The 13,848-nt window shown below is 39.6% G+C and overlaps 1 protein-coding gene across 4 annotated transcripts in view; it reads left to right on the forward strand.

The window, feature by feature from the left end:
* Nucleotides 1–254: 254 nt before the first annotated feature.
* Nucleotides 255–13,848, forward strand: part of LOC117881264 (putative ferric-chelate reductase 1) — a 28,184-nt gene continuing 14,590 nt past the window's right edge. For 2 of the 4 annotated variants that reach the window (XM_034778286.1, XM_034778289.1), the window contains exons 1-6: nt 255–341; nt 1,155–1,268; nt 10,846–11,041; nt 11,373–11,509; nt 12,065–12,159; nt 13,325–13,475. In XM_034778286.1, coding sequence (XP_034634177.1) covers nt 10,846–11,041; nt 11,373–11,509; nt 12,065–12,159; nt 13,325–13,475 — 579 coding nt within the window. In that variant the 5' untranslated portion in view covers nt 255–341; nt 1,155–1,268. Of the gene's footprint in view, nt 342–369; nt 524–1,154; nt 1,269–10,845; nt 11,042–11,372; nt 11,510–12,064; nt 12,160–13,324; nt 13,476–13,848 lie in introns of those variants that run through there. The other 2 variants (XM_034778287.1, XM_034778288.1) reach the window with 2 other exon arrangements.

Below are 13,848 nucleotides of genomic sequence, written 5' to 3' on the forward strand. Positions count from 1 at the left end.
AAATTCTTCTTGCCTATTTGCCTAAGAAGAGTGTTTTTTCCCCCAGAGTGAGTAAAATATCATGTATTTTTCATTAGGGTAAAGGGAAGTAAAGTAGACCTTATATGTGGTGTGGTAAATTTTTATGACAATTTATTAAGACAGGTATTTCTAAGAGTTAATTTAAAGCATTACTATTTTTTTCCCTTTCTTCCTAACCTCCTGCTTGCTTTAACAAGCTTTCCCTAGGGTCTGTTCGCTTCTGATTAAAAAGCTGTTTGGCTCCACCCCTCTGCTGAAGTATGATACAACTTGTCAGAAAGCAGGAAGTCTGGCTAGAGCATTCTGCATGATTTGATAAGGTAAGCATGATGTTAAGATTCTCTTGGTAGCCAAAATGCTTTGAAAACCATTTACCAAAATACTAGTTTTAAGAGTGTTTGTGGTACTGGGAGAAGTGACTGCTTTATGTTGAGCAAGGTGTATGTAGCAAGTAAAGAACAGGTGTCCTACAGTCTGGTTCAAGAGCTTCTGTTGCGATACTGTAGGTCAGGCATAAGGTTAATGATTGCTTTTCTGTGATTAGAAAGTAATAACTGTAAATAGAATTTTTAAAAAATGTATGTTGATGGGGTGGGGGAGGGCTCAGTTTCTGTGTTCCTTGTACTATAGAGAACTGTAGGTATGTATAGCAAAATTCAATTATTATAATTTGGTATCTGCAGAGAATATAATTTTTTTTATTTTAAGTTTTATATATATAAAGTTTTTCTGGAAGTCCAGAATTTGTGTTCATTCAAAAGCTTAACTATTTTAATGCCATACACTTCCAGCATTGTTTCTATATTATACTAAAGTTTAAATTTCTTAAGACAACATGTGCAAAGAGAAAGCTATGTTTCTAACCATTATAAAATAAATGAAAATGCTTTGCATTTAATGTTTTATAATAAAAATGTTTATACAATGCCTTTCACAGAAGACTTCAAAGAGGTCTAATTATTTAGTAAGCATGTTCATTGCTGTAAGTTTGAAATAGTACAGAGATACTATTTAAACTAAATTTCAGCCTACTTTATATTGAAACAATTTTGACTTTTAAAAAAAATAAAATTGCCTCTAAGTGTTTTACAATTGTGTCTTTTTTTATCATTATTATTATTATTTTTTTAAAGAAAACTCTCTTCTCTATTCCTGTGAGGGAGGGAAAAATTATCCAAAGGCCCTGATCTTGTAATTCAACCAGCACAAGTGGACCCTATTAACTGGATGCAGGATTGGAGCCAAAGGTGGGAAAGCTGACTCCCCTCTTGCACATATTCTAAACCTGTGTGTAACTTTAACTTTAAGCATGTGCATAAATGTTCGCTGCAAGCCCCAATCTTGCATAGTATTATTAAGTGACCAAAGTAAACTGGATAAGGAAAAAAGAGAACTTTCTTCTCTACTCTTTCACTTCTATATCTGTTCAGTGGAATATGTTCTGAAAGAAGTATGGCTTATATTTGTGTTTTTAAGTTGTTATCCCTTTCTTTCTTTTTAAAAAATATGAATTTTACCTGGCACAAAGCAAAATATGTATTATAATCAGAAATTATTGTATGAAATCGCAAGGCAAAAATGCATTTTCAGGAACAAGTTGTCAAAGAAGCTTCCTGATTTGTACCAGAAAAACATGTGTGTGTGCTTAAAAAAACAAAAAAAGCTCTGATCCTGTACTAGCACAGCAGTCTGCCAATGTGCAACAAGTTGCAAGGTTAGCTCCTTGTTCACCTGTGTACTATTTCCTATTTTACATACATGCATATGTGAAATGTTTGTAGGTTGAACTTGGGAGGCTTTAAAAATGACAATGTCAGGTTTCTTTATTTTAAAGCTAATGCACTTTGCTCTTTTGTGTAGCTTTTGTATCTCTAAGGGTATGTCTACACTAACTGTGGATTGATGCTGTGGCGATTGATCCACTGGGAGTTGATTTAGTGGGTCTAGTGAACACCTGCTAAATTGACCGCAGATTGCTCACCTTATGCTTCTCAGTCAACAGGAAAGTCGACAGGAGAGTCTCTCCTATCGACCCAGTGTGGTGTAGACACCGTAATAAGTCGACCTAAGTTATGCAACTTAGGTCAACTTAACTTCGTAGTGTAGACTTGCCCTAAAAAGACACCTTTTAATCTTCCATGTATGCAGCTTTAATGTTAACTGAAATAAAAAACTTTGTAATGTGTCCCATGCTACAAACAGCAAATGAGACCCAATTTTTCCTTTGCTCAGACTTGAATTGGTCTGTGATTATTCCTGCTCTTGCATTGAAATGTATATTTGTCTTTTGCGAGCTAACAAAGAATGTGGACAGAATACAGAGATCTTCTAATTTAAAAGGGATACTATACTGCTCAGGATGATAGGACTAAAATATAACCACCTTCCTCTATTATAAAATAAATTTTTGAAATACAACTCTTTCTTTCACCCAGATTGTGAAATATGTATCTGGCTTCCTATTTCTCAGTCTTGAAGTTGGAACTTCTAAGTGACTTACTAGTACAGGGTGCTGAGTTTATTGCTAACCTGAATATGCAAACAGCGCTGTCCTTCTGCTTTTTGTGACTGCTCTGTTCTTTAGAGCTGGCACGGGATCAGAAGTGACCACAACCCTTCTCTTTGTATTGCTCAGGGACGTGGAGCTCAGACAGCAGGGCTCTCTGTTCCCTGTTGCCTTGTGAGAATAGTGAAAACATGGCATAGTGTGATATGCACGGAAGTGCATGCAGAATCTGAACAGCAGCGCACCCAGTTTCTAATTCAGATGCTCAGTCTCCCTCTTCTGAAGAAATTCCTCTGGGATGGAGTGTTTGAACCTAGACTGTTCAATTTGGGGAAGGGTGGGTGAGCTCTGTCATCACGCCAGTGGAACTAGCTGTTGATTTCTCTCTTTTCCCCCCCCCCCCAACCAGCCCACAAAACCTCATGGAGCTCGTGGGACCTGCTGGATGCTAGGGCCTCCGGTATAGAGGCTGGTGGTTATGCACTGGTACTCTGTTCCCTCTCTGAATCCCTGGCAGTATGGCTTGAATGAGGCCGTGCTCTCAGAGCTTCCTTGACAGTTGCTTCAGGGCCCCCTTTAGGAACATTCCCCCACGTATAGGGGTTTGGCATGGAAGATAGCACAGACTGAGGCTTTGCTGCTTTTTCTGCAAATTCTCCATGCATCCATCTGACTTTTTCTCTTCATCTGAAGATTGTTTATCTTGCAGAGAACCCTCCATGATGTCCTGGGAGGTGGGATAGTGCTGGTGCTACAGAGGCACCTGACTACCTAGTGGGCCTCTCATCTAGGGGTAATTTGTGTGCACACGCATGTCAGGTGGGAAAAGGAATGATTAGGCCCTAGGATACTAATCTTCTTCTTACAGCCTTTAGTGCTCTAGAAAAATGTGTGTGAGGGGTGAGGTATGGGTGCATCTTTTTAGCCCATTAATGTTGAATATTGTCCCTCTAAAAATGCAATATGGTGCTTGGGTGTGGCAGGATGGAGAGGGAATGTTGGCACAGCTGGGCACATTCAGCAGGAATCCATTTTCATTTTTTAAAAACAGATCTTTTCTGGGGTTTGTTTTATTTACAACTTGTGATCTGCTAAAAATTCTCATACCATACGTTGTCCTGATAATAGCTGAAGTCAAATCCAGTATCTTTCAGTCCTCACTGTCCCACATCTACTAAGAGCCTGATCCAAAGGTCATTGTAGTCCATGAAAGTAGAATCTCTTATTTTTCCAATCTCTCTCCAAAGGACTTAGCCAGTGCTAGATACTTCAATACTTAAAATGGGGATAAACCTTTAAGTTGGCAGGTCCTGTTATGAACAATCTGGCTTCTCAATCAAAACAGCTTTTGTGGACAGACCCTTCTGTCTCTCTTCTGAGATCAAAATGACCTCTGTAAACTCCATCAGTTAGAGGTTACAGGTAAAGAGGTACTCTTGCTCTGCTCTATTACATATCTAAATAAGCACAGCTGTTTCCCCTTAGTTCAGACAAGCTGAAGAGAGAGGGACTTCAGTTCACCAGTTGTTCAGGAGTGTCTCTTACAGGTACCCAGAAGACCAGAAGGAAATCCAGATCCTGTTTAGAACCAAAATATCTGTTCCTCACCTCTGAAATCACTAGCTTCCTGGGAATAATATTTGGGTTTTTAGGCAATCCTTGCAAGCCTACCAACATGTTTACCCTATTTCCATGGGTTGTCCTCAGTGCAGGAGTCGGGGCTAGGTGCCTCTAGCACAGAAGGCTCCTGCTTGAGCCCTGAGTGGCTTGCCTATCCTATGGGAGACTTCTTAAAATGGAAGGCATTGGGTAACAAATGGCTCAGGGAATAGACTGAAGATTCCAATTCAACTCCAGCTCAGGCCAGTACTGATTACAAGTTATCTATCAGCTTCTGGCTGTTTAGGTGACCTCTGTAAAACTTGTTTTATAGTCATAGTCCTGTTCCAAATAAACAAGTGTTTATACCACAAATACTAGCACCAGAGCTGGCATTAACTGTTCATCGGGTTAATCTGATCATGGAGAAGTGAAGGATGAAATGGACGTGGAAACTAAGCTATATTCATTTCCAAAGGGAGTCAGTCCCTCCTGAATTAGGATTGGCAGCAGAGACAGGAAGCAGGCACTGTCAAATATCATGATATACTGAACATTGCATAATTAGAAGGCTTTAGGACTCTGTGGAAAGTTCCGGATTCAGTACTTTTTATAGCTCAGTGTTTGAAGCATTGTTGTATAACACTTCTGCAAGTGGGGGTTTATTTAGATCAGTATATTTTGAAGCTAGTGGATTACCAATTCTCTCTAATGAGAGCGTGGAAAAGGAGTAGTGTATTGCATAGAAATGAGTTACTTAATGAACATACAAAAGCCCCCCTCTAACTGGCATGTTCTGAAGCATTTCCCAAGTAACCACTGTAAATAAAGATATAAATCCTGTAACAGTTTGATAATCTACTGTGCTAGAATACATAGTTATAATATGATTAACTGTAACAATCTGCTGACATTAAGGTCTGCCAGCGCTCACACCATATAGGACAACCATGTCATAAGAAAATACTTCTGGACTTTGAAAATACTTCCTGACTGTAAAAAAGCTAGGGTAAAACAGCTTGACTTTCTTCTCATGATTTACTGCAGTTTGGATGGTGCAGTTTGGTTAACTTGTGAACAAAACCTTAAACTCAAAGATGTTTTTCCATTTCAAACTGTATATAGATGGCTCTAAAGTTAATATAAACGCTAGAGAATATTAGTTATCCCGTACTGCTGTCTTCTAATGGGTGTGTTCCTGCTAAAAGGTCACTATGGATTTTTCATGTATGGCACCAGCTGTGGGTAGCCTTCAGTTTTATTTGTAGTGTGGCTTAAGGGCTAGTCTTTTCCCAGTTAAATGCTACTAAATCTTATCTAGAGTCTTGGATTGAATGTGACCTTCTGATTGAGCTTTCCTTAGGAGATCAGCTGACAAAAATCAATTCACTGCTTTTGAGCTGGAAATAATTTAATAAGCCATACTATTGGGAGGGAAAAATCTAACTAAATCCTATTTTTCATTTTATTAGAAGACATTTATAGCTGCCAAATCACTTCCAAATTATTCAATACAGGTTGGGGGAAGGAGGCATGTTTAAAATTTTTGAAAGTCCTCTTCCCTTTCATGGTGAATTATAAAAATAAACAACAAAATACAGTATTCAAACAAAATAACTCAAATGTGATCTATGTGCATTTTTACCCCAGAAGAGCCTGATCAAAAAATGGGATGCACATGAAGTCTAACTTTTCTGGTGTGTTTTCAAAGCACTGTGATTAGGAACAATGTGGTGTTGGGTTTGTGGTTTTTTTCCTTCCTAATTTGATTCCTTTCCTTAATGTAAGTATATCTCACTGTTACCCTGGAAAAATAAATCTCTTAAGCGCTACAGTATATTGTGTATACACTTATTGCAACTTAATAGCTTTTGGACAGACTATGACATTTGAATTTGTTCACCTTCTGGGCAAGTGTAGCAATAATCTTAATGTGTTGGTTCAGAGTTTTATTTTTCTTCTGTGATGGTTGCTCATTTTTAGCAAATATCATGAATGACTTCATGTTTTGGAAATTGCCTGTGATGATAAAGCAAATCTATGCTATTGACTGGAAAACTGTAATTATTGGAAAAAGTACCCCTATTAATTTTATGGAGGGAAGGGTAGCTATTCTAGATTCCATTAAGATGTTACATGAGAAAGGGTTCAGAGAGTTTGGCTGTATTGAGTGAATACAAATGTTCCATAATTTTACTAAAGATTGATACAGATTTACCAGGTTTGTTATCTTACCACTCTTGATTTCAACACATTATTTGAATTATTGAGATCTTATGGTACTTCCATCATCGTTTATGGTGACTTTTCAGAAGCAATTATTACTGGTTCAGTAAGTTAATTAGCTAATTGCTTTAAAACTCTGAATATCATGCCATCCTGACCTACTGATGATATATATTCAATTTTCCAAGCAATTCAATTTTTCCTTCATGGCTTGTGGTTAATGGTGTTATATTCACAAGGCTGTGAAGTGTTCTGTCTCTGTTATTACTGCTATGGACTTAATGGCAAACAAGTCACAAGTCTCAAAATGTACTTATGCTGAGGCTTTATTGCAAGTCAGCTCCTTGATATTCTCTCCTAGTCTAGTTTTTTCTATTCCCTTAAGGAAGGTAAGATATGCAACAGATTGGAGGTGAGATTGATCTTTGGCTCTACACTTTAATTCCCAAACTTCAAGGTGTTTAGGTTTACTACTACACCTCTACCCTGATATAACGCTGTCCTCAGGAGCCAAAAAATCTTACCGTGTTATAGGTGAAACGGTGTTATATTGAACTTGCTTTGATCCACCGGAGTGCACAGCCCCGCTCCCCCTGGAGCGCTGCTTTACCGCGTTCTATCCGAATTTGTGTTATATCGGGTCGCATTATATCTGGGTAGAGGTGTATGTGGAATGGTGTCTGGCATGACATCCTGCTTTGGATTGGGTTTCAAACACTGAACTCCTTTCAGAGAATTTGGGCAATTTTGAATCTGAGGTATTTGGTTGGACTCACCTCTTACAAAAATTGTCTTCTCTTCAGTGCCAAATTCCTCTTCTCTCTGACTTTCCACAGAAAGTGAATCTCCAAAAGAATCAAAATACTGCTGTATATACATGTACTAGAAGGAACTGAGTTTCAGAGAATAACTTCCTGTTACTAGGAGAAGAACCCTGAGAAAAATGTTATGCTGTTAAAGAATCTTAACTCAAAGAAAGTAAGGGACTTTCTTAGGAAACTTAGCTGTGTGTGTGGTGTGTTTTGCGGACAAATAAATTTTAGTAGAAAAATTGGGATATCTAGCAGAAACTCACTTATTCCTGTGTAAATGTCTCCCCACCCCGTCTCCCGTTTTAAATTACTGTTCAGCATAACAATTGTTTCACATCTCCCTCTTCTCTCCCCTCTGCAAAGCCATTTTTATCTTTATGGGGAAAAAGTAGCATTGTTACCAGTTCAGTTTGCAGAAGAACAACCCTGGCTTCTCTTTATTTAAAAAAAAAAAAAAAATCTGTACCACATCTACTATTTAAACTGGAACCCTAAACATTGTTTTGTTATCGCCTTATCACATACAAGTCTTATCTCTTGGCAACTGTAAACATGTTGAAGCTTGTTATACCTTCTGTTACTTGGAGCTCATGCCAGTGAGGGAAAAGTTGCAGTGACTTGAGCCATCATACTGTGATTTCAACAAGGACTATGCAAACTTTCTTTACACCAAAAATCCAGTGCAACTTAGTTCTTGCATACTATATCCTCTATGTGCTCCTCTGCCCCTCCAGCGCAGAACTCTGGTGGTGATTGAGAATTGTGACTGATTTTTGAGACGTGCTCGAATGGGGACTAGGAGGAGCTCACTAAATTCATTTTAATTTGTCATCTGCAATAAGCTTGGAAATCCGCTCTCTAGAAGTAATCGATGATACAGTGAGTTTGTATACTAGCCTGTCTTGTATCTCAGTATTCTTAGGGAAAACAATGGTTTTGTTTTTAGGGTGGTGGTTGTCGTCGTCGTCCCTGGAGTATAACCATTCTGAAGACCTGGATTTTTCTCAAATTTACTGAACATAAGAGCTGTTTGCTGTATGTAGAAGCACAAATCCTGCATTGTTTTGTACAATTGCATCCAGCACTCTGGGAAAAGAGCTAATATTACATTCTTCTAGAGCAGCAGTTCCCAAACTGTGGGTCAGGACCCCAAAGTGGGTTGTGACCCTGTTTTAATGGGGTTGCCAGGGCCTAGAGCTGAACCCAAAGTCTCACCCCCTGGGGTCAAAGCCCAGGGGCCTCAGCTCTGGGAAGCAGTACTTGGGCTTCAGTTTCAGCCCTGGGCTTGGTCTTTGGGCTGCGCCTCCTCTCCCTCCTCCCCCCCCGGGCTCAGACTTCAGTCCCCACTCCTGGGGTCATGTAATAATTTTTGTTGTCAGAAGGGGGTCGCGGTGCAATGAAGTTTGAGAACCCCTGTTCTAATGGTTACTCTGGCCTTGTAGCCTTTCTGGTTTCTCTTTTATCAGAGGGCAGGGCTCATCTTATCTGAGAAATGGTGCTGTGCCTGTGTTATCTTTACATCCATAGGAAGCTTCCTAAGCACATAACTCAGTTTTCTGATCTATTTGTGTAAAATAGACTGTACTTCCCCAGAAAGCAGATCTTTGGACCTCACATTAGTATATTTCTGACTTGGGTATGTCTCCCCTACACAGTTGAACGGGGGCACTCTACTCTCTGGTAATCTGCTTTCAACCTTGATGTCTCAGTGAGGGTGAAGATTTCAAGAGTCTTTCTTACCATTTTGTTTGACCATAGTAGAAACAAGTTCTTTTCGTCATATGGTAAAGATGCACCAGGTACATGTCAAAACCCAGATAACATTTAATGAGTACACCCTGAAATAATGCTGCCACCCTCAGCATCTGTCTTAGAACAATATTGTGCATAATATCAAATGTCTACCTTATACCTGTAAGTACAGAATGTATTGTGTATACAAATAATGTTCATGTAACAGTACCATAATGCAAGGAAACACAAGGATGAGGCAAAATCAGTATCAAATGTATTTTTACTTTGAACAATTTCTTCATAATAATTGAAAACTTTTTATTTACAATGTTCTGCTTAACATGCAGAATAGCAACCCCATCAAAGATCCGACTGTACATAAATGTAACATTTAAAAACCCAGACCTATCTTTCTTTCTGCCACAATGGGGAGTATGGCAGAACAAAGTAAATTTTTCTTTTAAACCTCTGCTGTCAGATCTACATTGCCCTTCGTCATGATCTTCAGTCCTAAAAGATCGTGGTTCTTTGCATCAATATTTGTTTCTCATGATGAAAGGTGGGGGGAAAAAAAGTCCAGAACAACTCCGTTCAAATTCCATGGGGGAGTGCTTTGGGAAAACCTGTTTGTAGCTAATGGAGATACAAGTTCTCTTTCCCCCCCCCCCCAAACTAATAAACAGACAAATATTTTACTAGAGCATAAGATCAGAGTTTAGTTCTAGTCAGAACTTTGTACTTTGAAACAGTAGCTTGATTTTTAGGATGTCACAGTAATAGTTTGTTTCATCTGACTTTAAAGAAATGTTTTCCACTACTTGGCCATTGTAATCACTGGGGAAGATCTTGTCACTGGGGAATCTTTAGGAATAAACATATACTATGTGACTGGTTCACCATCAGTACTGCATGATGTAGATTTGGACTTCTTTGTCACTCTGATTAATAAACATCTGGACTTGTCATAGGCTTTTGTTGTTCCTCAATGCTATGATCCTTTGCATTTGTATTTTATTAGGTTGATTTTTGAAGTTGCTTATGTCTCATGTAACTGGTGGGCTTCATCTGACTGGAGTGGTCAGATGAGAGAGGGTGTAATGCCATGTAGGGAGGGTTTTGAGTCCAGTCTCTGCTTGAGGCTGACTTATCTTTTCTAGAGCTGACTGAAGATTGTAGCATGGGCTGAGCACGAGACTGGAAAGCAGGAATTCCTGAGTTATACTCCCAGGATGAAGATTCTTTGCAGCCTTGATCATGTCACATAATCTCTCTCCCTCTGTTTCCCCATCTGTAAAACAGGGATGATATTTACATATGTGAGAATGTTAGTGTTTTGTGAAGCATTTTGAAAATCAAAAAGGAAAGTGAGGAGTGTCCTGTACCGTGTAATAAGTGCCAAGTATACTCACTCAAAGTCTATGAATATAGAAGAAGCAAAGGATGAGCCCACACATGTTTGGGGGCTATTGCTCATGGTCCCATCTTCTCTCCACTGTTGAGAAGACCCATAAATATCAGCAGGAAGGTAGAAAAAACTCTACTGAAAGTTGTGAAAGGGCTATTTTAAAAGGAGAAAATAAACATAGACCTTGCTTTAAATGGTAGCCCATCCACAACACAAATCTGGTCAGAGAGGACAAACAGCACCACATGACTGGATGATCTGCCACAACCACAGGAGTTCTTGAACAAATCATTCATACTAAAATTTTGTTAAATGCTTGGTGTCTATAAACAATCTCATGAATGCCTGGCAATTGTCTCGATACTCCAGTTTGCTATGATTCTTGAACCTGGTGCCTTCGCTTGTTAAGATGTTTGCAAACCTTTTTTTTATTTAATTTAAATTTAATCATGTCTACTAAAGACCAACATTAGTCTTCCTACTCTATAAACAGCATAGCATTTACAGTGTTGGTTAATAATGTGTGACTTTAACTTATTCAGATGGAGCCTCCTGTACTGGCTTTCACTCTTTGGATATTTGCCTTTCTTTCTGTTCCTGCGGCTGGTTATCCAAATGGAAAAGTAAGAGAGGCCTGCAGTAGTATGATGCCTCGCCATGAACATTCTCCACAGCCATCACCTGAGCACACTATATCAGTGAATGAGACCGAATTTAGACCAGGGGACCATATAAAAGGTATTGTGTCCAGCATTGCAGTTGTGGTAAAGTACGGTGGTCAAAGAAAGTGCTTTGTCTTGCCTCACTCACCTTCTGTAGATTCCTTGTGGTTACCTGGTTCAAGGAACCATAGACAGCCCCATCCTGAGAAAATTGAAATGTCCTGGTGATGCTCATGAGTGTTCATCCAAGTCAGCACAGTTAACCTCTAAAATAATGTTAAACAGTGGTTATTGCTAAGGCGTGGAGTTCAGGGGGCAGGGGAAGCATATTTGTTCACTTCCACCTTTACAGATTACATTGGAAACATCTTAACATCTTACTCCCCCCCCCCCCCTCCTTATTTTAGTTAGTTTATCTGGTCCAGTTTTTGAAGGATTTTTCATACAAGCCCGGAATGCAGAGAACTTGGCAGGCCCTGCAGTTGGCTCTTTTATGCTAGCTGAAGAAAGGATTTCTCAGCTCCTGACATGTGGACTTGTAAAGGTATGATATGTGCTTCAAACAGGAACTAAGATGCATTGGTGTAGCTACACCAATAGCTAAAATCCCCAGTGTAGACATGGCCTAAGCTTCTTAGCCCTTCTAGTTCTGGTTAGGCAGGCAGCTCAACACAGTTGGGCAGTGACTTGCAGATGGAGGTGTGGCTCTCTGCAGTTAGCTCTGGCCAAAGCCTCCAGCTTCCACTAATGTGGAATGGTTAGCGCCAACTGGCTCTGCACGCAGCAAGTAGACACTACATCTTAGTGTGTTAAGTAGAACACACAGCACTCCATATAGCATATATTGCAGACATTGATAATTGCCACAGCCAGGTTATAACTGATTCCCTTTCATAGGACCCAACTGATTTCCCACTAAAGTCAGTATGGAGGCTTTCCATTGAAATCAATGGAAGGTGGGGTGGGTCTATGGGCTTGTTCAGGACTCAATTTAACTGCATCTCTGGTGCATTGCGTTGCCTTGTAGAATAACTATAGGAGTGTTGCTGTATGACTCCTATGTGCAGGTTCTCTCTGATTCTGGATATATCTGTTTCAGAATTCTGCTGTCAGTCACACAAGTAAATCAAAAAAGACCCATGTAGAGGCTTATTGGATTGCTCCTACAGATGCACCAGAACATGTACAATTTCTGTAAGTAAACACAATATTGGAGATCCTTTATTAGAAATCCAAAGTAGGTGAATATATAGTGTTATATCTGTCATAAATATTGATTAGCACCCAGGAAATGTCTCTGGGGGAAACTGTTTGTTAGCTTCCTCCCTTTTCTGCCCACACCAACTGCCGCTCAAGAACGGGCTCTGCTGCCTATGGAAGGAGCTGGGGAGGTTTCAATGAAGAGTCAATGGTTCCACTTGGACTGTATGCAGGGCAGCTGGCATTAAACTGGGCATGGACTCCCATATTGTTTGGAGCTCACAAAATAGGATGGGGGTTGGTTGATCTCCTACTCGCTAGTGATGCAGCAACAGCTACAACCGTCACCTGGTACCATGTCAACAAGAAAGCAGCATATTTGATGTTCTCTTATTTAGCTTGATTAACTTTTGGCTTCTGTGCTCAATTACTGCATCTGGAAGGACAATAAAAACAAGAAGCAATCTTAATACAGAACCTTGTGGAAGAGAATATCAAGGCAGAAGATCTTTTTTTATGCATTTCCCAAATAAAATTACAATCCTGAAGGAGGGTAAAAAAAAAGAAAATCATCAACATTTTCTCCTCTTCTGAAATGGGGAAGTTGCAAGGCATGTTACTGGCTGACAATGGCCTACTACTTAAGATTTTTCCTGTCTCTTGGCAAGGGGTGACTTACAAATGTAGTGATAGAAATATTTTTTTGATGTGTAAATTTTAGTGTAATTCCTAACCAAAATTGCACACGTGCTCTACCGTTGTATGGCTCTGCATTTTGGACCCAGAATGTATGGTATGAGCAGTGACACTCATATGTTTTGAAATAGAAATTAAATCCCACCCTTCTGTGATGCTGCAAGTTATGCAGCAGGCAGCTGAGAAGTGACTGCCTTGAATCCATTTCTGAAGCTTGATCTGCTGTGTGGTGGATCCTTCTGGCTGGAGGGTTCTCCCTCATCCCCCCCAAAATACTCATCAGGTACCTGTGTAGATGCCAAGTTTGGAGAGATTAGTTGTATGACAAGTATGTTTCTTTTTGGCCAGCTAAATAAAGGAGTTTCTCCCTCCTTTTTTGTAAAGCATTATTTAGTAATTCAGTACTGTGAGGGGTGTGCAAGTACTAAATGAATATTTGTGTGGCTTCCTCCCTGCCCTTCAGAGCCACAGTTGTAGAGAAATATAAAATCTTTTGGGTGAAGATTCCTGGTCCCGTCATTTCCCAACCTAATGCACCACCTTTGACGACACCTACAAGTATTACACCAGAGACTCTACCAACTTCACAGCCAGTTTTCCATCTAACAAAATCAGTGGGTATATTTCTCTATTATGAACTACATTCTGCAAACTTTATTCAGTTCTTATGCCTGGCTTCAATAGGAGTTTTTCCCAAGTAGGGCTGCAGTTACGGCTTTCTTAGCCACTGTGTTGACAGAAGGTGGAAGATGGGAAATGACTTATCAGATTATTGTATGCAGTGTTGTTGTAGCCAGGTTAGTCCCAGGATATTAGAGAGACAAGGTGGGTGAGGTAATATCTTTTATTGGACCAATTCTCTCTCTTTGTCTCAACTTGTCTTTCTCGCCAACAGAAGTTGGTCCAATACAAAATATTACCTCACCCACCATGTGTCTCTATCAGATTATTAACTATTGAGATGTTGAGAGAAAAGGAGTGGGGGAG

The sequence above is a fragment of the Trachemys scripta genome, chromosome 8, assembly GCF_013100865.1.
Source record: "Trachemys scripta elegans isolate TJP31775 chromosome 8, CAS_Tse_1.0, whole genome shotgun sequence".
NCBI lineage: Eukaryota > Metazoa > Chordata > Testudines > Emydidae > Trachemys > Trachemys scripta.